This window comes from Westerdykella ornata, assembly GCF_010094085.1.
Source record: "Westerdykella ornata strain CBS 379.55 unplaced genomic scaffold EI97scaffold_6, whole genome shotgun sequence".
NCBI classification, from domain to species: Eukaryota; Fungi; Ascomycota; class Dothideomycetes; order Pleosporales; family Sporormiaceae; genus Westerdykella; species Westerdykella ornata.
Window position 1 is genome coordinate 948,173 of NW_022986856.1, and position 22,611 is coordinate 970,783.

General features: G+C 54.8%; 12 protein-coding genes across 12 annotated transcripts; 6 read left to right on the top strand and 6 right to left on the bottom strand.

The window, feature by feature from the left end:
• Positions 1 to 720: 720 nt before the first annotated feature.
• Positions 721 to 2,503, bottom strand: EI97DRAFT_282490 (uncharacterized protein). Its single transcript, XM_033794375.1, has 3 exons — positions 1,818 to 2,503; positions 1,331 to 1,769; positions 721 to 1,238 (listed from the first exon to the last, which is right to left on the bottom strand). Exons 1-3 carry the CDS (start codon positions 2,410 to 2,412, stop codon positions 818 to 820), a joined length of 1,455 nt encoding a protein of 484 aa, XP_033655599.1. The 5' UTR covers positions 2,413 to 2,503; the 3' UTR covers positions 721 to 817.
• EI97DRAFT_282484 (uncharacterized protein) lies at positions 2,504 to 3,145 on the bottom strand. The gene has a single exon (XM_033794374.1). It carries the CDS (start codon positions 3,042 to 3,044, stop codon positions 2,595 to 2,597), a length of 450 nt encoding a protein of 149 aa, XP_033655600.1. The 5' UTR covers positions 3,045 to 3,145; the 3' UTR covers positions 2,504 to 2,594.
• A 2,123-nt stretch (positions 3,146 to 5,268) lies between these two features.
• On the top strand, positions 5,269 to 6,735 carry EI97DRAFT_282527 (uncharacterized protein). Its single transcript, XM_033794378.1, has one exon. The coding sequence runs from the start codon at positions 5,466 to 5,468 to the stop codon at positions 6,711 to 6,713; it is 1,248 nt and encodes a 415-aa protein (XP_033655601.1). The 5' UTR covers positions 5,269 to 5,465; the 3' UTR covers positions 6,714 to 6,735.
• Positions 6,736 to 7,368: 633 nt separating this feature from the next.
• Positions 7,369 to 8,517, top strand: EI97DRAFT_457287 (uncharacterized protein; the record flags this gene model as incomplete). Its single annotated transcript, XM_033800800.1, has 1 exon — positions 7,369 to 8,517. One exon carries the CDS (start codon positions 7,369 to 7,371, stop codon positions 8,515 to 8,517), a length of 1,149 nt encoding a protein of 382 aa, XP_033655602.1.
• Positions 8,518 to 9,200: 683 nt separating this feature from the next.
• Positions 9,201 to 10,909, top strand: EI97DRAFT_282506 (branched-chain-amino-acid aminotransferas-like protein). The gene has a single exon (XM_033794377.1). The coding sequence runs from the start codon at positions 9,576 to 9,578 to the stop codon at positions 10,812 to 10,814; it is 1,239 nt and encodes a 412-aa protein (XP_033655603.1). The 5' UTR covers positions 9,201 to 9,575; the 3' UTR covers positions 10,815 to 10,909.
• A 419-nt stretch (positions 10,910 to 11,328) lies between these two features.
• EI97DRAFT_282504 (uncharacterized protein) lies at positions 11,329 to 12,466 on the bottom strand. Its single transcript, XM_033794376.1, has one exon. The coding sequence runs from the start codon at positions 12,415 to 12,417 to the stop codon at positions 11,452 to 11,454; it is 966 nt and encodes a 321-aa protein (XP_033655604.1). The 5' UTR covers positions 12,418 to 12,466; the 3' UTR covers positions 11,329 to 11,451.
• Positions 12,467 to 12,723: 257 nt separating this feature from the next.
• Positions 12,724 to 14,666, bottom strand: EI97DRAFT_432145 (uncharacterized protein). The gene is made up of 4 exons (XM_033798098.1): positions 14,434 to 14,666; positions 14,260 to 14,377; positions 13,339 to 14,209; positions 12,724 to 13,289 (listed from the first exon to the last, which is right to left on the bottom strand). Exons 1-4 carry the CDS (start codon positions 14,564 to 14,566, stop codon positions 12,921 to 12,923), a joined length of 1,491 nt encoding a protein of 496 aa, XP_033655605.1. The 5' UTR covers positions 14,567 to 14,666; the 3' UTR covers positions 12,724 to 12,920.
• A 370-nt stretch (positions 14,667 to 15,036) lies between these two features.
• EI97DRAFT_493246 (uncharacterized protein) lies at positions 15,037 to 17,095 on the top strand. The gene is made up of 2 exons (XM_033802356.1): positions 15,037 to 16,069; positions 16,117 to 17,095. Exons 1-2 carry the CDS (start codon positions 15,204 to 15,206, stop codon positions 16,850 to 16,852), a joined length of 1,602 nt encoding a protein of 533 aa, XP_033655606.1. The 5' UTR covers positions 15,037 to 15,203; the 3' UTR covers positions 16,853 to 17,095.
• Positions 17,096 to 17,248: 153 nt separating this feature from the next.
• On the top strand, positions 17,249 to 18,486 carry EI97DRAFT_432147 (N-acetyltransferase complex ARD1 subunit). Its single transcript, XM_033798099.1, has 2 exons — positions 17,249 to 17,535; positions 17,939 to 18,486. The coding sequence occupies exons 1-2, from the start codon at positions 17,395 to 17,397 to the stop codon at positions 18,467 to 18,469; spliced, it is 672 nt and encodes a 223-aa protein (XP_033655607.1). The 5' UTR covers positions 17,249 to 17,394; the 3' UTR covers positions 18,470 to 18,486.
• Positions 18,487 to 19,231: 745 nt separating this feature from the next.
• Positions 19,232 to 20,033, bottom strand: EI97DRAFT_374350 (uncharacterized protein; the record flags this gene model as incomplete). The annotated part of the gene is made up of 3 exons (XM_033795447.1): positions 19,232 to 19,626; positions 19,704 to 19,890; positions 19,947 to 20,033. 3 exons carry the CDS (start codon positions 20,031 to 20,033, stop codon positions 19,232 to 19,234), a joined length of 669 nt encoding a protein of 222 aa, XP_033655608.1.
• A 172-nt stretch (positions 20,034 to 20,205) lies between these two features.
• EI97DRAFT_374101 (protein prenylyltransferase) lies at positions 20,206 to 21,246 on the top strand (the record flags this gene model as incomplete). The annotated part of the gene is made up of 2 exons (XM_033795436.1): positions 20,206 to 20,837; positions 20,877 to 21,246. 2 exons carry the CDS (start codon positions 20,206 to 20,208, stop codon positions 21,244 to 21,246), a joined length of 1,002 nt encoding a protein of 333 aa, XP_033655609.1.
• A 4-nt stretch (positions 21,247 to 21,250) lies between these two features.
• On the bottom strand, positions 21,251 to 22,272 carry EI97DRAFT_374027 (uncharacterized protein; the record flags this gene model as incomplete). Its single annotated transcript, XM_033795430.1, has 2 exons — positions 21,251 to 21,940; positions 21,988 to 22,272. The coding sequence occupies 2 exons, from the start codon at positions 22,270 to 22,272 to the stop codon at positions 21,251 to 21,253; spliced, it is 975 nt and encodes a 324-aa protein (XP_033655610.1).
• Between the last annotated feature and the right edge of the window lie 339 nt (positions 22,273 to 22,611).

The window sequence follows — 22,611 nt, forward strand, 5'->3', positions numbered from 1 at the left end:
GCTTAGTGACTCTGCCCAGGTGGCTCTCCAAAGTCCACGTCCGGGTGAACACCCACATAACCTTTGTAGCGCGATTAAATTGGGTGACAGTCTGATTACGCCACTGGAGTACTGTGTTCCAAGGCTAGTCGTTCTGCGGTTTGCACATCCAACTGAACATCCCCTCACGATTCCCCTGTACTGTGTAGGCGAGGTAACCTACTAGTAATCAGCACAACTCCATCGTGCATAGATAACCGCGCCGCAAAGCTTATTGCTGAGTCTGTTATATTGCTACATCCTCAAAATGTTGCGTTGCAGGTAGAAACCGCAGTACGTAGGACAAGTAGGGGGCAGCTGTTCAGTCGGTCGTGGAAGGCCGTCGCAGTATACATCCATACCCCATCAGGAGTGCGCCATATGCAGAGCGCATAACATCAATCGTCCCTCATGGGTTGCTGATCTGCCCCACGAACAAATGAAAATAAGTAACAATGCACTGACTGCATCAGAGTCATGCTATTTTTGATTATGCACGCTCGAACCCACCCTAAATCTGCTACTCGTACAGTAGATACGGATTCGCCAAGTTGCTATGACTGTAGCTATAGGTAGAAAAAAAACTTGGGTATAGAGCACATACATTCGACACCATACAGCGGCTAACCGCTAATCAACATGGAAGCAATAAACCAAAAATAAAACAGGACCCGGATTACCAGAGATGCCAGTTGACCTTGCTCACCTTCCAACCCCACGATCCAGTGCTCCAGAAACCTAACCATGGCGAGGGATCACTCGAAAAGAAACGATGCAATGAAGCAGAAGAAGTGTGAATCTACTCAATCACACGCTCAGTCCAGGATCGCAGACCGCCTTCTTCTGCTTCCAGCCTGTTCATATCCTCACGGGCAAGTCGCACGAGGATTTCATACGGTGCTTCGTGACCGTCGATTATGGCTCTTCGGCGGGGTAAAATGATGATGCCGCCGTCGGAATTGAAGTCGGCCGTTCGTCTGATGAATTCCGGCGCATCAGATGCAGTACCAGGTATACCCCAAGCAATGTCTGCACCAAAGTTCATCCACGACGTAACGTAGATATCTGGACCGAACCGAAACCGGAGAGCGGGTTCCGTATCGCTGATGGGTGTTTTGGATTGGAAAAATGCGAGGTGCCTCTGCACCCAATCATTGTCGACGTTCTGGATGGTCTGCTTGATGTGTATGGCCGTCGACAATATTAGTTCCTCCGTAACCCTGCCTTATTGTAAGCGAATTTCAGAATGGAGAGAGGGTACACGATGATGATTCAATGAACCGAGACGCTCAATGAATCAGTGGACACTTACGGTTCCTCAGAGAGAAAATCCACGATGGGGAGTGTGGCTTTGGCGAAAAGCGCCATAGGGCCCATATGATCTTCCGTCACGGGGGGTTTCATTCTTCGCCGGGAGTCCACGGCAATTCCGAGAGAGGATTTCGAGTAGCCAGCATCCAGGACCCGCTTCGCGCGTGCCCTCGTGACGTGTATCCACACCAATGCTGTCAGTACATTGCATATCGTAAGTTGGAGGCCGTTCGGTATGCATTCCTTCAGCTTGTCGCGGAACGCACGAATCCTCGCTGCAGGGACAACAAAAAGCTTAGCAGAGCACGCCGTCCCGGGGGGAAGAGTATGCTTGTAAAGGAACTTCTCCCGAACGTAAGCATCTGCCGTTGGGTTCCCAAGCACTGGTATTCGATCATCGAGTTCCATTCGTAGACGTGATTGGTCTCTGATTGTCACGCCTTCATAGGTCAGCCACAGTTCCCTTCAATCCTTCTAATCAAACTTACAGGACTTGCCGTCCAGTTGCGTGTTGCGGGCAATGGCATGTACGTTGCTTGCAAACTGCCTCCAGAAGGCGCAGACGCCTGAGCAGTCCACAACGCTGTGGTGCAGATAGATACTCAACACCAGTCCACCAGTCAGGAAGCAGGCTTGGACAGCTAGTACGGGCAGTGCCTCCTGATTTGATGTCAAACCTTCAGCGTATGGAGGAATGCCTGGTCGATCACGGAGAACGTCTGGGCAAAATACCTTTCCTGTGAACGCAGAAGGAGGCATGCCCATCCTTTTGAGTTGTGTATATGTGTAGGGATGGTCCAATATCTTGGAGGCAAAGAGCCCGGCTTCCAGCACGTCGTAATCGCTAGTGGGATATTTCAACGAAAGCTTCCCTGTTTCTGCATCCGCAGGCCCGATGGTGCCGGCGAGAAATGGCAGAGCCGTGAGTGTGTTGCGAAGAGCTTTGGCAAGCGTGTCAACTGCATTCTGAATCTGACTGTCATCTGGGAACGGAAAGATTTGTAGAGTTTGTATGTAACATCGGGCGGCATTCTGGTCCAAGACGGATAAATGAAGCGTCTCCTCTTCGACTTTGGAAATCATATCGAAATGACGGGGATTTCTCTAGATGATCGTGTGATTTAATGGTGCTTTGTCGACCTCTGCGAGGCCCTTTGAGAATCTTATGTGGCCCGCTAGGCTTGCCTGTCACACCATGCGTGAATGTGAAGCTTTGATAGCAAACCCAGCAAAAGACACAGCCGGGAGCTGTCATGACTGCGTATTCACCGCCAGGAGGCGTTTTCACAGAACTGTGTGACCTGTCGCCGCACTGACCGACAGCCAGTCTGGCGCAATCCAAAGCACAGGATAGGGAGTGTGGGGACCGGAAGCGGAAAGGTGCTTACCGCGGCAGCGTCCCGATTCCCCGGAGGACCACCGTGGAGACAAGCTTTCTGGGAATCGATGCATCCATGCTCGATGAGAGCCTCGTTCTTGGCTTGCCGACATCCCCGCGCGTGCGGACCCAGCCGGCCTCCCGAAGAGGCGCAGCGGGAAACGGTGGGATCAAAGGTTACAGCCGACCTGTATGGGTTGGGCCGTGTCTCGTAGCAGTCGCAGCGGTGGCAGCGGTGGCAGCGGCCCGAAAGAAAAGGACAATGAAAATAAGGGTCAGGCAGCAGATGAAAAAGTTGTTTGCTTTTCCACTGGGGATCGCTTGGCTGGTTCGGCATTCCAAAGCAGTAGGGTCGTGTTGGGTGCTGCTATTAAGGGATCGAGGGCGGGCCAAGTAGTGACGTGCCCAAGCATCTCCTGGATTCTGCAAGGGAATTGGGTAATCGATGCCGGGGAATAACAAAAATGTGTTATCACGCGTATACGTGGCAGCGACTCGGTACAACGGTCATGGTGTCTCGGGCAGCAAATGCGAGAGCCATCATCGGTCGTCGTTTGACTGGGATCCGGGAGCGGCCAATTGTCGTGTTTGGAGGCTCCCAAGCGGTGAGGATACATAGCCTAGTACTCCGTACCGTAGACAGGCTGCGGTGTTTGGCATTTTGTGAAGGTGTGGAGGTTGAAACGAAGCGTGCTGGGGTCTATGCATCCAATATGTACTTTGCAGCGTGAAATGCCAAGGAGCTAACCCCTGAGCGCACACGCGTGGAAGCGGGCGTGGAGCCGTCTGGCTGCAACAAAATCCTTCAAATGTTTCCTACTGTCCTGTGGACGAAGCACACCTTGACTCCTGAGTCCTGACAACCATCCTTCCACCACAACGCCTCTGCTCCATCTCAACAAAGGCTGAAACATGCCACGCCGGGTCAGCATCGACACCGTTGATTTCACCTGCTCTGTTTCACCGCGTCGTACGGGGCTTTGGGCAACATCCGCCTTGCTTCCCACCTGCTCCATCACATGTCACATTCTCACCGGAACATGCCATGGGAGCTCTTCTTCTGATGAGGCTCTTATTTGCATACGCAATACGTGATCTCCTTCCCCCTAGCCGATACATATAGGATTGGGTCGACATCATGGGGCTCCACCCTCCGACTCGATGTTGATTTATTTGCGCCTTGTGGCGGCTCTCACGAGAAGGAGGGCAGAGGAATGTACTCGCCAGGTGCAACACGTTGAAGAGTTGGATCATGGCAGACTACGGTGACCGCCTGAGGCTCGCATGATAAATGCGTTTCGGTCCCAAGAGCGATCAAGGCGCTCGAGCTCACCATGAGGATCCGCACCTGCATGGTGCCCAGACATGCCTGGTACAACGTGCTGCCCAACACTGTATGCCCACGAGCAACCCTATGGTACCAGCACCACCAGCACTTACAGTTATTACAGTATGATTGACCGGACAAGGACCGCCGCTCTTCAGCCTTCCCTTGCGCTTGGCGAGGCGCACACCCCCTTGCATCGCTATCGACGACGTTAGATCCAAGCAGCAGCGGACCCATCTTGACGGGGAACTTCTCTCCCACGTGCTGGCCCGCCGTGAGACCATTCTGAATACGCTGGTTTCGTACTGGAGACGAATTTGGGCAGCGCGTGGCTGCTTTGGTATCACTGGAAGAGGGGGATATACCCGACACGCTTGCCGATACACACGGTTGTGCCGAGCATCGTTTGTCATTGACTCCGCTATATCGCGATCCTACTGCCAGGCTTGCCGGTTCTAAGATGCCGACGCTGTTATGGATTGTAGATGGAGAGCTCCAAAGACCGTCACGGGCAAAATTCAGAAGAAGCTGCTAAGACCTCACCTTTTCCGGGAGCCTAGCTACCAGCGCTGTCCAGAGGTGCAGCAGCGGGACCTCGTCACAGACACTGCACTGCTCCGAAGGAAATGGAACGCATCGATATGCACAACAATTGACAACAAAGTCAGCCACTTGTACAGATGTGACGCTGCGATGCGACTAGTCGGACGAAGAGTGAAACGGTATCGGTTGGGGGTTTTGCTGACTCATCCCCCTTTTCCAAGGTTCGTTGGTGGCCAAGGCACGTGAAGTGAAGTGACACGTGAGTTGACAACACCTTGAAACCTGAGGATGGAGTGCCAAACGGAATTCGAGTTAATGCTTTCAGCCAGATTTCCAGAAGGGCTGTGATGCGAGCTGTGGTAAGGTGACGATAGTAGGCAGCACATCGACTCATCGGCCAAGAGCACTGCTGTAATGCGACAACAGTACTTCCTCTTCGACATTCACCACTGTGATCGCTATTCCAACGCTTTAAGGATGCTACTCTCACCATGTCACAGTGTGGTAGCTCGGAGAGTCACTTCTTCCGCCAGTTTCAGCTGTTTTTCCGTGCATCATCACTTCGACACCAAGACTTTGACAGCGCTCGTAAACGGGCAAGCTGCCGTGATGTTCTAGACTAAGAGCCGATTATTGAATTCCTTGACTGGCGGCTAGCAGAGCAAGCAGTCACATCACTTCTATCAAGGGCACTTCACCTCCAACAACCGCTACACAATATCTTCCAGTATGTGAGGTCGAATCGAGTTTACTTAAACGCCAATCATAAATTCTCTGCAACAACTGGACTTTTTACACTACCGCTCAATTCTAACCTGTTATCGGTGCTGGTCCATCCAGTGACAATATTCTCTCATCTCGCTCTACACGTTCGCCAGGTAGCACGCCATGGGAAGAGATGCGCTTTCTGAGAAAGTCTTCTCTTTCAGTGACGAGCTGCAAAGGATGGGGTGTCTGGAAGACGAGGTGCCGAAGCCGAACCTTCGCAACGAAATCCACCCGATATTTCGCCTCGATCGATGGATGGGCGGTTATGGTCAGCCCACAGAGGAGATATACCCTCGCATGAAGCCAGCACTACGACTTGCATCTTTGTTCCTAACCGAGGAGTGTACGCTGCACTGGTGGACGCATACCATGCTAGGGGAGGAAATGACAGCCTACCACGACGACGGCTCGGGACGTACATTCAGGTATATTGAGGCGAACCCGGAAGAGTTTACCCCCAGAGGACGTTCTCTGGCCAGAACCAAACTCTACGAGATGGCCGACGTGATTATGCTAATGTTCACTCCAGAGCGGTACAAGGACACAAGGGACGGGAAAGCCTGGGGCATGTGCAGCAACCACTCGATTCGAGAATTCCCATGGGCTCAGCATTTCTGTTCACGAGACTTCCCCCACATTCCCGGCAAATACATGCAGGACAAGTCCCGCGTCCCGGAAATCACCTTCTCGCACAAATTCTCCGACTTCTACTGCAATCACTACACCTCCTCATCCAAATGTCAAATCCTCCGCGTCCACTTCATGTTCGCCATGACCATCATGCACGAACTGGCACACGCCTTTCACATGTTCATCGGCAAGGACAACGGACATAAAGAACCGCTCCACAACCAGTTCGACCGGTACGCTGAGCTGGGCTTTTCCTGGGAAATCGGTCTCACGGGCCGCATCTGCAACCCGTTATTCCACACTCTGAGGGACGTCCATGCCCTCTTCTCGGTGCGCACATACACCTGGCTACCGCACGAACTCGAGAAAGTAGCCGAAGTGCAACGCGCAACCCGATACTTCCGGGATCCGGAGAGCAGCGTGAGATTCCGCGCCATTCCGATCGATGCCAGCCTGGACTGGGTACCGACGCACGAGTGGCGTGGAGTGCAGTATTTCAATGCGCAGCAGCCCGAGTGTCCGACGAATTACATGTGCATTGTAGTCGGCATTCCAATGCAGTGGGTGGCGGCCTGGTTTTTGGAAGAGGAGTGGGAGGAGAATAGGAGGTTTTGGGCGAAGCATCATGATGACTATGGGAGTGTGAGGAGGAGGACACTGTTCATGGGAGAATGCTGGAGTTTGGTGTATCAGAAGGACATTCACGGAAGGCAGTCCATGTGGGTGGCTTCGAGGTAGGATGACGTCTGGTGCAGACTTACTGCGGGCTTCCCACGTCCGACTTAACAACGCCTTGTACCGCCGCTCCAAGTTAGATTACATATTTGGCGCAATTCAATTGGTGAGAGGCTGACTACGTTACCAGAGTGCTGTGCTTTGATAGCTGTTGAAAGTGAGAATGTGCGTTGTATAATCATGGTTTCGAAAAGAGAACATGAACCGAATGTCGATAACCCCAAGTAGTGAGACCTCGCTGCTAGCATGTCCATTTATCTTCATTGGCTCCCTCGGCAGCGTTGTGTGATCGTCACCACCTCTGGGCCGGTACCATTGGCTTGTTTACTTGCGGGATGGAGACGCAATTGTTCCCAACTACAGGCTCCATGATGTTACTTCACGGGTTCCGCTCGTAGAAAGATAGATGCGGGATAGTTCTGCTGTCTGCTGAATGCCCAGGTGGTCGTGGAGAACGGATGGAAGCCAGTCCAGGATAGGAAAGGCGCCACGTTACCGCCACGTGGCTCAGCCACAGACCCCTTGGAGCAACGCGTCGTTGTTACATTGTGGCGTGGCCTGTGCAACCACATCTCTCACATTTCCTCACCAGCGCAACGACGACGTCCGCTTTCGTTTGACCGCCAGTTCTCCCACGCCAGCAGGTCCTCATGCCGACATGTTCAATCTGCAGTCGATTGTGCTGCTGGTCATCTCCTACTTTGTGATACCACGGCTCACCTTCCTCCCAACTACCCTCCACTCTCTCCTCATTGTCTTCGGCCCGTTCCTGCTCCCGCGCCTGATCAACGTCTTCAACAGCGCCCGAGCAGCCTCGCGCAGCGTCCCGATCCGACCGACGCCTCCGAAGGTGCAGCATGCGTTGAACCTGCTTGCTGCAAGCGCCGCCGTCTGCCTCGTCCTTACATTGCCCTACTTCGCGCCCGAGAATGTCTTCCTCAAGACGCAGAGTCGGCTGCAGATTGAGCCGAGCGTACTGTTTGCGCGCCTGAGGCTCCTGCGCGACCTGACTCCGGCGGACGAAACACTGAGAATCAAGTTCGGCAGCATCCAGAACAGGCTGGTCTACCTTGCATACGGGCCTGACACGCTCCTGAATTGTATCTGGTGCAGCAGCGGCGCGGGTAACGATGCACAGAATTACCTCCTGTACAGCCTGCCAAAGCTTGTTACACCGCACATATTCCACCTCGCGGTCCTGGGCCTAGCAACGTCTTCCTTTGTCGGCACCGAGGGGTCTAGATTCCGTATACACGCGACAATCGCAGGTCTCGTGCTGTTGGTTGCGGAGGCATGGTACCTGGGGACCTACGACATTTCGGGGAACAAGAAGGCGAGAATGCTGCAGGAGATTGACTTTGCGCACTGGCGCGTCCGACTGCTACGGTACCTGTCGTTTGCTGCCGTGGATGCTGCCCTTGGTCTTGTCCTTTGGCTGACGAGCACCAACCGATGGCTTGCCAGGCCGGCGTCCATTGCGGAGCGGCTCGAGATGACTACAAGAGACGCAGAACAGAGCCTGTCCAAGCTGCATGCCCTAGGATTGCTCTCCAATTCCATCAACCGCGATCAGACACTGCGCAATGCGCGAGAGGCATACTGGCGGATGGAGGGGGAGGAAATGGCAGAAGTGGTGCAGGAGGAAGACGTCACGGCCGAAATCAACAAGGCGCTGAGCAAGATGGACGTACCCAACGTGCAACGGCAGATTGATCAGGCAGTCGACGCTCTCATTTCGGATATTGATGGTTTGGGGTCCTCGCTACATATGAGTGCGAGTGCTGCAGCTGGGGAGCAATATCAATGATCCACGCCCAGGCCGGTATCTATCCTCTGCCTCTTTCCACTGAGTCCACATACCATAGTAGTGCGGCTTTCCACGTCCGGCTGAACATGTCCTTACACTTCCTCGGTGTTGCAGCGTTCCTAGCTCCATTCAAACAGCCAGGAGTTCAGATATCACAGTCCTGGCGGTAGGCTTCAGAGTGCCCGTGTCTGATTGACTTGGGTTGAACAGGGAGGTAATGCAACCTACGAGGACACGCCAGGGGGTGTTCAGTGGGACGGGGAAAGAGGCGCAGCTATGAAGCGGTGAAGTCTGCTTGACTTTTGCCATTTTTCATTGGCGTCCACTGAACCGCTGCTTTCCGCTTATCCCAGAGGTTCCTGGGAACCAAGACGCGGAGTCATCGTCGACCTTGTTCCGATATCGCAGGTTGAGGCTGCCGTTGCCGTCTCCCGCATATTGTCTCGCATGGGGATTGCGCGTATTCAGGAATCCGATGCAGAATTGGTTCGTCCAGCTCGTCGAGGGACAATTTCCGAGTCGGTGGTGGTGCGGCTACGCCCGGCTAGCCAAGGGGACGACCGATGACATAGTGCAGGTGCACGCCCTACGAACAGAGTCCCATGCACACCGCAAGGACAAGGACAACGCCACGAGCGGTGCCAGAGTCAGAGCACGGCTCCGATATGACTGTCGATCCAAATCGGGGTGGGAAAACATCCCACTCCGACCTCCTCACCGATATCAGCCTGTTGGATAGGGAAACCCTCGGACTGTGGAGTCACTGCTATCGCCGAGTTTCATCCACCATACCTAACTAGTGCATGAAAATCTTCATGCCCGCTTTGCCCGCGCCACGGCCCGTTTCTGCAGAGGGGCTCTAAAAGAGTCACTATCACCTGGGCAGTGAAGCGGCCCGCCCTCTAGCGCGTGAGGGGATGTGACCGTCCGGCCCGGCGCTATATAGAAATGACATACCCTCTTCTCTCCGCAAGTCTACCACCCACTCATAACTCTTCCCTACGCTCTCCGCCTACAGGTTGATTCTACCTGAATTCCAATACCTTCCAACAGTCAACATGGCTCCCATTGCCGTCACTCCTCCCTGTGAGCCCGTCACCACCATCACCAAACCCTATAGCCATGGTCTCGCCGAACTCGATGCCTCCCTCCTCCAAACCACCCTCACCACCTCCCCGCGCCCCGTCCCCGCCCTAGGCTCCCCGGAAATGGCCTCCCAGAGGACCTGCACCGACCACATGATCCAGGCCACATGGAACTCGGAGACGGGCTGGTCCGCACCTACCCTCACCCCCTACGGGCCCTTGTCCCTCATGCCGACCGCCTCGTGCCTGCACTACGCAACCGAGTGCTTCGAGGGCATGAAGCTGTACCGCGGCTTCGACGGCAAACTGCGCCTCTTCCGCCCGGACCTGAACTGCAAGCGCATGCTCGTCTCGACGAACCGCATCTCCCTGCCTTCCTTCCCGCCAGACGAACTCCTCAAACTCATCGCCAAGCTCTGCGCTACCGACGGCCCAAGATGGCTCCCCAAGGACCGCCCCGGGTCCTTCCTGTATATCCGCCCCACTATGATCGCGACCGACCCGGCTCTCGGCGTTCAGCGTCCCACCGAGGCCATGCTGTATGTTATCCTGACGTGTTTTGCGCCCATGGACGACGTCCCCGGCGGTATGAAGCTGCTCGCTTCCCAGGACGACATGGTGCGTGCCTGGCCCGGAGGCTTTGGGTACGCCAAAGTGGGCGCGAATTACGGCCCCAGTCTGGTCGCGCAAGGGGAGGCAAGACGTAGGGGTTATCACCAGATCCTGTGGCTGTTTGGGGACGAGTGCTACGTCACCGAGGCTGGGGCGAGCAATTTCTTTGTGGTGTGGAGGACAAAGGAGGAGGGGAAATTGCAGCTCGTGACGGCAAGTTTGGACGAGAGGATCGTGTTGGATGGGGTGACGAGGCGGTCTGTTCTTGAGCTCGCGAGGACCAGGCTTGCGGATGCGAGTGCGGCGGCGGAGGAGGAGGGGCTGGAGCCGCTCGAGGTCGTGGAGAGGAGATATACCATGTTTGAGGTGGAGGAGGCGGCGAGGGAGGGGAGGCTGGTGGAAGCGTTTGGCGCGGGCACCGCGTGGTTCGTTGCGCCGGTCGGGAAGATCCATTTCAGGGGGAAGGATATCGAGGTCCCGCAGAGCGAGGGAGACGGCGGGAGGTATACGAAGGCGGTGAAGAGGTGGTTGAAGGGTATCATGTGGGGAGAGGAGGGGAGTGAGGCGCATGAGTGGGGGTATGTGGTTGAGGAGAAGTAAGTCCTGGTTGAACCGTGCAGGGCCATATCTTTGAGTTTTGTTGATAGATTGGCGGAGTGATTGCTGTCATGGTGTTTGTATACCCGACCAAAACGGAATTGATCGCTTTTCCCTTCACTATACTTCTTTACTCATGTGCAGTCGTTGACGAAGAACCACGCCTCCTCACACGGTTTCCACAGGTGGTGGAATGGGACTTTATCCTTCTATTAAGGAGGAACAGCTGCCCAGTTTGTGTGACCTACTTGAAGGTTTCATTGCTCTGACATGTTACAAGTTGCCGATATCATGTCCGAGAGATGCCATCACGGCTCGGCTCGAAAAGCAGTCGTCTGTCTCCTCGTGCTCATGTCCCTCTGTTGGGGTAGCGGACTGTGGACCTCCTCCTTGAACATTGTCTTTCAGGGGTTCTCTAAGAGCGTTTCTGAATTTGGATCGAGCGTATCCCGAAAAACTTCACGCTGAATAGAGATCCTGTAGGCTAAAGCAGCTTCCGGAGGATGCGCCTGCATGGTGTCTCTCTTAGGACGAAGCCATCTCTTCAAAGGCTCGGAGCCATGTGCATTGGTATGCTGTAGAAAACCGCATCCCGACAAACTCAAGATTCTCTCAGGCTGACCAACCCTACCATGCTTCCTCAGGGTGCCACACGGACCGTCTCTTCTCCATAAGCGTCCTTGAACCCAGGCATCTGCTTCGTGGACATCCACACGGTGAGGATCGGGACCCTCCGCATCTTGGCCTTCTCTTCCAGCGCATCGGCCTTTTGCACAGCTCCCAAGGTCTGAAAATCGTCCTCTGATTCATCGTCCATTCCATCGACGCCTCTTTCCTGAAGCTCCTTCTGCCTCTTCTTCTTCCTCCCAGCCCCGTCATCCACTCGGCTCGTCAACGCCGTATACCAATACCACGTCGTTGACCCCTCTCTCTCCTCTTGCACAACCCTCCTCGCAACATCCACAATCCCCACCAACTTCGTCGTGCCCTCTCCCTGCGCACTCACCGCAATGACTCTATCCCCCTCCTCGTTCCCGTCCTCCTTCTTTCCCCCAAGCATGACCGCATCCAGAGCCGCTTTTATCTTATTCACACCCGCTTTGAAGTTCTGGTTCTTCGTAAACGCAATGGGAATGACGTGCCGCTCGAGCTGGACATCTCTGCTGCTGCCAATTCGCGTCCTCAGCGAGGTCTGCAGCGCCGCTGGCAGCAGATCCCACGGTTCGTATAAGGGTGCCAAGGCCGAATTCCGCATTTGGGTCTCGAAGGGTCGGTGCTGTGGTGGTTGTTTCGACGGCAGCGTGTCCGTGTTATCGGAACACGCCTGTGTCTTCGTTTCCGTTCCTTCAATACTGCTGAAATTACTATCCTTCAGCGAGGAAATCGTGTACGGTCCGATATCCCCGGTCCTCCTCCTCTTGCATCCCCGCTCGTCTTCTTGGGCCGTCGCGGCGAGCTCGGGGAAAGGTGCGCCAATGATGGGCAGGGTGGGACCTTCGCTCGAGTAGAGGGGTGTGGGTGTCGCGTGTGTTGGGGTTTGTTTTGCCGGGGAGGAGGTGGGAGGGAAGAGCGGGGTCGAAGGGAGGTCTGGTCGTGCGGGTGTCATATTTCATGAAAAAGGAAAGAATGCGGCTTGGAACTGGGGAGAGAGAAAGATCAGGGAAGGGTAAGGTGAGTCGCTGCACGAAATTGTGAGCTCGAACGGAGATAAGATTACACGAGCGGGTAATCGCCGAGCTCGAGGTCTTTGTACTCGCACAACTTGTGGTGTCCCTGTCTACCCACATGTACACAGGTTGAGAGAATATGTGTGACCTGTGCTAGGGAAATCAAGTCTTCCAAGAGCTTGCGAGTAAAGCAGAGGGAGGTTATCCCCACATACCCTCGGGTACTCATCGTGAGCTACGCACTATTAGAAAACAAAACGGCAAAATTGTCTAGTAACTGCGCCGCTGCTTAAGAGCTTGTATCTCACAGAGACGGTGCTGTTTTTTAAGTTACTCGGCTGCTAACCTACCCATAGTGGTGGTATACAGAAGGGTGTGCCGAACTCTGTACAATGCTGTCTGATTACATCCATGCGTAGAACAACAGTCACGGACGGGTGTGCTACAATCCAAACTGGCTTTCAACCTCCCTACGCACCCTCTCCCTCTCCGCCTCGCGTTCCAGTTCCTGGCGTCTCCGCTCCGCCTCTTCCGTGATCCCCTTTTCGCCCTTTAGGCGCTGTCTTTCCTCGTACCTTGCCCGACCCTTCATGATTCTGGCCACAATCTCGCCCGCATTGACGCCTTGGAAATCGTGATTTCCGATTTCGCGGTAGATGTTGAGCGCTTTGGCCGCTGCATAAGGATCGTACGTCAGAGGCATAAAGGAGGTGATGCCGTGATAAACCGCGGATGGCGTACCATAAGGCAGACCCGTGAGGAAGGCTTTCGACAGGGAGAAGGGCGAACCGAAGATGACTGCATGTATGTACTAGTTCCGGGTTAGCAAGAGCTTGACGTGGTGATGGGGAAGAGCGTACCTTGCACTGCAAGACACAAAGGCCACGCTCGAATATGTTCATGATGGGGTAATTGATGCCCTTCCAATGATTTATCACCTCATCGTCGTGGATACCGGCAACAATGAAGACGGGCGGGTAGTCTTGGCCGTGGCTGTTGATGCGCTCCTGCCGGGCTTCCTCATCGTACCAGCCACGCTCTCGCGCAGCATCCATTTCCGCCTGAAAGACGATGCGTAGAAATTCGATATGGCCAGAAGAGAAAAGATCCCAACCTCCGTCGACATAGATGACAGACTGGCCCGGTCGAAGACCTTTGCCCTGGACCAGCTGCGAGAACTTACCCTTCTCTTCCTTGACGGGCTGGTGATGCTGCGGGTATTGGTGATAGTGATGCTGGCTACCGCTGGAGTCCTGCCGGCCACCGAGGCTAGGCCGTCGATCGTTCTGCGTGGTTCTCCGAACTTTGGCGGGCCGTGAAGCGGACCAGTACCAGACGTCACAGCCAGGTGCCAGACCGGTCTCATCGGTCGCGTAGTCTTTTATCCGTTGGCGCATGGCCTCCCCATTCTTCCTGCGCTCTTCGGCGTCTCCGCTGCCTTCGTCGCCGGCCAGCGTCTTCTCCAGGCTCTGTATGAAGTGGTTCTTGGTACACAGCAGCATGCGGCCGACCAGATCGGTGGTAGAGATGCCGGGTGTCCGTTTGACGACTTTGAACCTGCCGGCCTGCTTGACGAATCGGTAGCAGTCCTGGCCGGAGCTGTCGGAGGTGATGTCGTCGCCGTGGACGACGTACCAGCAGCCGTAATGGGTGATCCACGGGAGGGAGGTCACGTAAGGGGCTCTGGGGATGGCCTTGGTAGCCCAACGGCAGGCCTCGACGGCCATGATGCTGGGCAATCATCAGCAGTGCAAGGGCGAGGCGGCGAAGGGAGTAGGTACCGCTCGTCGAGGCGCATGACGGTGGGACCTTTGTTCTCGAGGATGGCCTCGTCCGAATGCACGCCTACGAGCAGCTCGGTACCCAGCTGGCGGGCCTGCAGCATGGCGCCGGCATGTCCTGAGAGGCTCATCAACAACTAGTAGACCTAAGGAGGGGGGTCACCAAAGACGTACCGTGATGTGCGAAGTCGAAACAGCCGTCAATCCAGATGCGCTGGTGCGAGACGGGGACGTCTTCCTGGGGATCTACGGGCCACTGGCCTGGCGAGGGAATCCACTCGCCCTTTGCGCTGTGCCTGCGTATCATGGCCGGAATAGAGGGTCGTGGTGGGCTTTGGGCGAGAGAGGGGAGATGGCATGCATCATGGAGCAAAAGTCGGAAGCAGTATCTGATGATGCGGTCAACCGCACCTGCAGCGGGGGCGGGGTGAGAAAACGGGCGGACATGGACCCTGGCGCTTTGCGGAAAAGCTGCCGGACAGGGGTGGCACGCGTGGTGCGGGGCAAAGCTGGGCATCAACCGGCAACCTCAGCCAGCCAAACCGCCATGAAAAGCTGGAGGGAACCCGGCATGGCCGGTTCCTGCGTTGTCGGCGGCTGAGCGGTGCAATGATAATCAGCTGCCTCTGAGGATACAGGAGAAAGGGCGCGATTCGACTGGCTGCACCGGCCAAGTACTGTGCGGTGATAGAGATCTCCCTGCGACTCCGTTACTGTATATGTATCCCCTCAGCCCTCCCATGGCCCATCACCGCGATGCCGTAGTACCGTACCACCATTTTCCTTCTGGGAATGCTGCATTGTTATTATTATCATGTATTGCAGCCTCGTGTCGATTATTGAGCGCCATGCAGCACCGGCCCGCTGCTGCTGAGAGTCGGATCTGCCCCTGATCTCCCCTGAGTCTCCATTTTTATTTGTCGGGAGCCGCCAAAACACCGAACATGGCCGCCCGCCCATCTCCCAAAGAATCCACCACGCCCGCAGCAACCTCCAACACTGTGGCCTCGTCCTCCTCCTCCTCCTCCCTCGCCAACCTCTTCACCAGGCGCCCCTCACTCTTCTCCACCCGGCACCACCACCACCACCACTCGGCCTCCAACACCAACACCAAGAATAATAATACGAACAGAGCTACGGCTAAGACCCCCGGCCCACACCACCACTCCCGCTCCCGCACCACCACCCCGACCCAGCTTATTCCTGCCTCCCACCAATCCGCTTCCCCCCACAGAGTGCCCTCGACGCCGCCTCGCCGCAAACACGCTTCGCGACACAGCCTTTCTTCCTCGGTCGCGGACATCGGCTCGACATTGCGTCGTTCCCGCAGTGCTTCGTTGCGCACAACCACCTCTAGCGGAACCCCCTCCTCCTCCCACCGGAGGATCCCCTCGGCCACCCTGGCGCTCTCCTTTTCCCCAGAAAAGGCCCCCGCCCCCAATCATGCGCCCCCGCCCTCCCGTCCCGCCCTCTCCATCTCCACCTTCACCCGCAACAAGCAGAAGAGCTCCGAGAATGTGAGGACCGCCGATGCCTCCAAGTACGAGAAGAGCCCGCTGAGCGCCGTCGACAACCCCAAGACCCCATTCAGTGCCATGGCTGTCCCCGTGCCTCTGCGCCATCCCCCGACCCAGAAGGAGATTCAGCAGGCCCAAAGGACACAGTCGAACCTTGGTCCTGGCTACACTGGCGGACTCGCGCCCGCCGCCCCCATCTCCGTCCCCACGGGTGTCAATCCGCACATCATCTTTCAACAGATTCACGAGCTAGCGTCAAAGAGGATATCTACATTGGACTACCTGCGCAAAGCGTACGTGCTGTACCCGCCACCCCATACCATGCTCTAACACGTTGCAGACATGAGGGTCGAATATACTGGTTCAATACGCTCCTCTTTGCCAAGACAGACCTCACCCGCCTCCCTTCCTTCACGCCCCGCAACCTTGCCCGCCGCGCCACCAATTACCTCCTCCTCGGCTTCTCGCTCCCCACCATCCTCGACCTCAACGCGAACTCGCCCACGGACTACCTGAAAGCACTGAACGCCCTCCTGGTAGAATTCGAGGCCTACCAGACCATACACCCTCCCGACGGTTCGACTGCGTCCTCGTTAAGTAGGGGCCGAATACCGCAGATGTTCAAGCGGACAAACATGTTGGGCGGAAAGGGCCGCCGAAGTTCGAGCGCCGCCAGCGAAGTTCCGCTCCTCACCCCGCAGAACAGCTTCAATGACACCTCCACCTCGGTAGACTCGCCGCCCGACGATGTGCTCCTCCCCAACGAGTCGTATACCTACTTGCAGACCCCGAGTCTACCCTTTGATCCCGACTTTTTCAGCACCTTTGCGACCCTGTGCGATGTCCTCATCGACTGCTACACCAAGATCTTGAGCATGCTGAGTACCCCGGAGAGCGTCGCTGCTGCGGGTGGCGGCGCCCCTAGCGTTGTAGGGGATTTGTTCAACAAGGCAGATGCTAGGATACGGAAGATCATACTGGCTAACATGGTACGCGAGTTCGAGGAGTCGTGTAGGCAGGGCGTGAAGACCGAGATTGGAGGAGTGGGCAAGGTTGTCTTGGGAGGTTTGATGTGAGCATTATATGCTGTTCTTCAAGATTTGCGAAGGTGCATCTGAGGAGTTTGCGTGCGTCGCATCTTTTTTTCTTATGATATCCATGGTCTGCATTGCATGAGCGGTGTCTGTGGCTTGTTCTGGTGTATTGGTATATGAAGTTATGAGGATGTATAGAATAGGCGGCATCTGCTAGTTCTCGTCTCAAAATACGTAGTCGAATCTCTCAAGAGATTGAGTCCACTTTGAAGCCGTCGATTGAATATGATGCTTGCTGTGCACTCAGCGCGACATTCACTTGTGGTGCGGTCCTTCAGCCGGATTGTGATTGGCTTGAGTTGTGCTTACATAATAACACACTCTCGAGAGCACGAGCCACCTCATTCTCCCATATCGAATCCAGTCTCGGCAGGGTCTCCCAATCCATCAGCTCGAATCGCGATTCCGCATAAGCACAATCCGCCCTCATACATCAATCATCCGGAACATAGCAAAACCCATATACAGCCACTCCAATACACCGCTGAGATCAAAAGTCCCGTCTCGCAGCCGCCTTCCCAAAAATGGATATTCGAGTCCTCAGACCGTCTGACATACCCCACGTCCAGCTCGCCAATATCACGAATTTGCCCGAGAACTACTTTTGCAAGTATTACTTGTACCATGCGATGAGCTGGCCTCAGTTGAGCTATGTGGCTGTTGATGTGAGTGGAATTTATGCTCTCTTTTTTGATCTCGAGCCATCGTGTTTCCGAATCTGCCTTCGTGTTTCTGACATTTTGTCGGTTATCAATTTGGTTTTCTTTATAGAAATATGTTCCTGTTCACGCGAATTGTTTGAAGCTTGAAGATTCAAGAAGAGAAGGATACGAAGCTTCTCCCCATCTTTTCAATGTGGTTTGTCGAAGAGTTTGATAAACGCTCTCATTGCGGGGAAGAAGAATCTTAGTGCTATACCTGACATGAAGCACTTTATTCCACCGAAGAACTGATAATCGTTCAAAATGCTCAACTGTCACTGTCTCTTGATACGTTCTTCCCCGCTTGCCTCGATTTCCCCTTCTCTTCTCCTTCCATTCCCCAGCCTCCCACTTAAAACCAACCCAGGTCTCACGTCCCCCAAAAACGCCATACGACCCACCCAAAATCGTCGGCTACGTCCTCGCCAAAATGGAAGAAGAGCCCACCGACGGCGTCCAACACGGCCACATCACCTCGCTCTCCGTCATGCGGACCCACCGCCGCCTCGGCCTCGCCGAAAAACTCATGCGGCAATCCCAGCGCGCCATGGCCGAGACCTTTGGCGCCCACTACGTCAGCCTGCATGTCCGTGTGAGTAACACGGCCGCCTTGCATCTCTACAGGGATACTTTGGGGTTCAAGGTGGATAAGATTGAGGCCAAGTATTATGCGGATGGGGAGGACGCGTACAGTATGAGGATGGACTTGGGGGATTTGAAGAGGGAGCTGAGGGAGAAGGAAGAGGAGGAGGAGAGCTCCATAGGGGTGGATGAGGGTGATGCGGTGGGGAATGAGGGGCAAGAGGGGAAGAAGAAAAAGGAGAAGCTGGTGGAGGTGAAGGTAGGGAGGGGGTTAGGTGTTGGAGAGCTGGTGGAGAGAAGTGAGGTGGTGCATTGAATGGGTAGAGCCGGGTGGATCGGGAGGGAATCGAAAGTGTTATTGCATGTGCATCCCGAGGTCCTTTGGTGCGGTTTCCAACACTCTCCGTTCTGGCGGGATTGTAGGCGATTCAAACGGATTTTCCTGGTTGATAGAGACACTATTTTGTGAATTCAGCCGGATATTTTCTCGACATGCCATTATGGAACAACGTCTCACCATTCATGGCTGCAGGTGGTCACTTGGCGGGAGATACGTGATCATCACGCGTATTGATCGGAACGCCATCGGACCGAGATCTTGGCGTTTTCCCGACCCCGAACATTTTTCTGCTCCTCTGTTCCAGTTCTATCAAGGCCCATTCCACCATGAGTGAGACCACCCTCCTCCTCGCTCAACCGTCCGTCATTCACAGTTCAAAATCATCGCCTGTGTCGTGACGCGACGCAACCACCCATTTATCCCTCCATACACACCTGGTATCTCCTGGTGTGAGGCTTGTCAAAGCTTCCAGTAGAACATGGCCCTTTCGAAGACTCGGCGACCTCAAACATGCTCCACGGTCACGAGTTCAAATAGTGTGCCTAGATCGAGCCCAAGTTCGACCTGCCAAGGTCGCATCCCTCTCGTGTTGCTGCGTCTGAGCGAAAGCCAGGACGATTTGGCGTCTAAATGTGGGAGACATTTCCGTGCTTCAAACTCTTTGTGATGTGGATATGCTGTGTGATGCTGATGTCCTTGCCGCTTCATTGCCATGTGTCAGTGTATGTATGCGGCACATCATAGTTCCTTCTTGCTGCTCTTTTGCTCTGACTTTGGGGGTCTCTTCTCCGCCCCAGGTTTCGCCTCAAACGCCATGGGCTTCTCCTTCTCCACTCCCTGTCTAACGGCCCTCGTCGTAGCAAGCACATACACTGCCCTCCCCGCCTCCGCCACCAGCGCAATCATGCTCGCGCACGCAATCCCCCACACATTGATGCTAACGCTGCCCAGCGGGGCCCGGGGAAACGACAGGATCCATTCTACGTAGTACGGTACCCAGCCGTGCGGGATCCAGAACATGGCTTCGCGGGCGAACCAGAATTGCAGGGCGAAGCGGAGGCCTTGGGTCCCCAGCCAGCGGAGCGTGGCCACGGTCGAGGTGAAGCGGGTCTGGTGCGTGCGCAGGGAGGAGTCTGTACGAGAAGAAGAATAATCTATCAGCTCATGCACAATATCGGCAAAGGTGTATCTGAGGAGAGAGGGGACGTACCCAGCTTCTGGAACTCGGCCATCGCTTTATCGTGCTGGCGCTGCAGCTTCGCCCAGCGTGCGAAGTCGTCCTGCGCCGAGACCAGGCCCAGCTCACGCTTCAGCCGGACGATGTCGCGTTTCAGCGCCGTGACCTTTTGCGCGGCATTGTGCGTCGGTGTGGGGAATTTGTTGTAGAGGATCCATAGCTATAAGTGCGAAGTTAGCATACTTCCGGCGGGGGAGGGGGTTAGGGATGGCGTACCAACTCGTTGATGGTATTTGCACCCACGGTGTTGATGATATGCAGGACGAGCTGTAGAATAAAGACTACGAGGAGGAGGGAGGGCATGGCGGCGGTGGGTGGGGTTCGATGTTGCGCCTGGTGGGAGGTAACGCCAGCAGCACGGTGCGATGTCATGGTGATCTTGAGCTTCGGTGGTCTGTGCGGCTAGGAATTGCTTCCACTCTCCCCACTCTGATCAATCCCCTAACGTGTTGCCTTCTGCCCCTGTTCGCTTGAGATGAATGAGGACTCCGGAGATGAGATACAAAAGAGAGCCTATAATACGCTGAACGAGTTCTTCAAACATCACAGCAACGAGGTGGTAGAGATCGAAATACTGCCGCCCGCCTTCCCAACTCCAGATGGAATCCTTATACAAGAAGGCTTGAACCTGGGGATACATAAGAAGGTTCTTGCTCTGGCATTTCTCGAAGCAAGAGCTATCTTTTTCAATGGCATCAAAACAGGCAGTATGGCCTGCACGGAGGCACTGGAGGCTTCGAGCGTGATTTTACTCTTCGACCCAGAGCATATTACAGCCGCGAATTTCCGCAAGAGGAGGCTGCTGGAAATGGCCGGGAACCCGCTTGCATCAAAGGCTTTGGGACATGCCGTGGACCAAGAGCTTATTTTTCTAAACAGCATTCTGACCTCCCCATTACATCGGCAGTCAAAGTCGCCTACTCTCTGGTACCATCGCACTTGGCTTCTCCAATTCCTGGTGCCCATCAAGCCGGAGGGTATTGACGGTGCAGCGCTTGCCTCATTTGTGCTCCGGGAGTTGAACGCCGTGTGCAAGGCGTCAGAGCGACATCCGAAGAACTACTACGCATGGCTGCATGCTCGCAGGCTTGTTGCCAAAGTGGACGGGTTGCGGCAACATTCCACCAACCAACTCCGGGAAGATAGTTACGATTTTATCATTTTGGAGTCTGCCCGGAAGGTACAACAATGGTGCTTACGGAACCCGGGTGACGTTTCCGGATGGTCATTCCTCATCTTCCTTCTCAAGAGGCTGCGAGCAGTGAACGAGTGGAATGCTATTGTCAACCGGACATTGGATTTTGCAGTAAACTTGGGTTGGGAGGGCGAGGCTCTGTGGATGTTCCTACGGACCGCACTTGCGGATAATGCAGCACCTGATCGGAGGACGCTGGCTATGCATAGATTACGCCACTATCAGAGTGAGAGGGAAAAGGCAAAGAATTCCACACGTGAAGATGGTCAAGACTTCTGCCGGAAAGCTGTTGAATGGATTCAGAGATACAGCATGACATGATAGGTCAACGTTTCAACCGAGCCCACATCTGTAACGCAACGTTCCACACCCACACCAGTAGACACACAATCTGGTTCCACAAGCACATGAATGTGCTTCTCTCTCTACCACCATCTGGAGGGGCTTTGGGCGGGGGCAAAATAATGCCATTTCTGGCTTGTGTTGCGATGTGAAAATCCGATTGACGCGGCGTAGCTTTTCCGCAATCCTCCTCAGATGCTACGGTTGACCCAATGTCAGCATCAAAAGACGGTGTAGCTACTGGGCGATCGCGAATCTCTTCATAAATAGGATCGATTGCGATAGGTCTCGTTGCCGTTGGCCGAAAGTCGTATTCCTGATACTGAGGTCCGGCTTCATACGTTGTGAGGAGTCTTCCCTTCGCCAATATCCGAATCATCGACTCCCTCTCGAACCTGTGCTGCGTGGACCAAGGAGCGTCCGGGTTGTTGTATGGCCTCAGATACGACCATTTCACCTTGTAAATGTGGCGCAAATTGACGTACGAGTCCCACCGCAACGAAACGCCATCCGCCAACTGTAAAGTCGGGAACCTTTTCTTCGCCTTTTTCGACTTTGCATCAGGATGATCAGGTGCCGGCGCGATGGGGAGGTACCATGACCGCCGACTGGTGTGAAATTCGTTGGCTTTTCCGTATATCTCATGCAGTTTTCTGCCTTGGAAGGATGTGATCTGCAAAGGTGAGCCTGGTTCTACCGCAATATGGCTTTCAAACATACCAGGTGGAAGTGGACCATACTAGGATCTTCCGCTGGCCGCGAGATAACGACAATTGGGTGATCGTATATGCCTTCTTCTACGGCCCCTTTACCATGTGCTCTGCGTACTGCCTTCACCGGAAGCTCAGCCTTTGGTGGGAGCCACAGGATTCGGCCTTGAACAATCTCATCCTCCGCCACTGTTCCTTCATCTTTCTGGCCAGAGGATCGCCATTGGTCCGATATCGAACTTGTCGGGGACGAACTTCCAGTTGAAGGGGTTGTAAGGAGGGTGGTATATGCCATCTATACTTCCTCTCGAATGGCTTGGAATCATGGCCTGACGCCATCGCGATGCTTCTGCCCTTCATATACCACAGTATCAACCTCGCCGCTCTCGGTGCATGTCTGTTCCTTTCAAAGTTACGAATTCTATCGGGCATGGCTCAGCGCCCATCAGCTAAGATGGCACGGTACAGAAGCATACGAATGACTTCGCCGCTGAATTTTGGTCCTGCGGACTCTCCGCCTCGCCACATAACGATGCCACATACGGAATTGCATGAAATGCTCAGCTTGGACAGTAGCGCTGGAGTATCGCCCACCCCGACCCCGACCAGAGTCTCTGAGCCAATCAATAAGTTC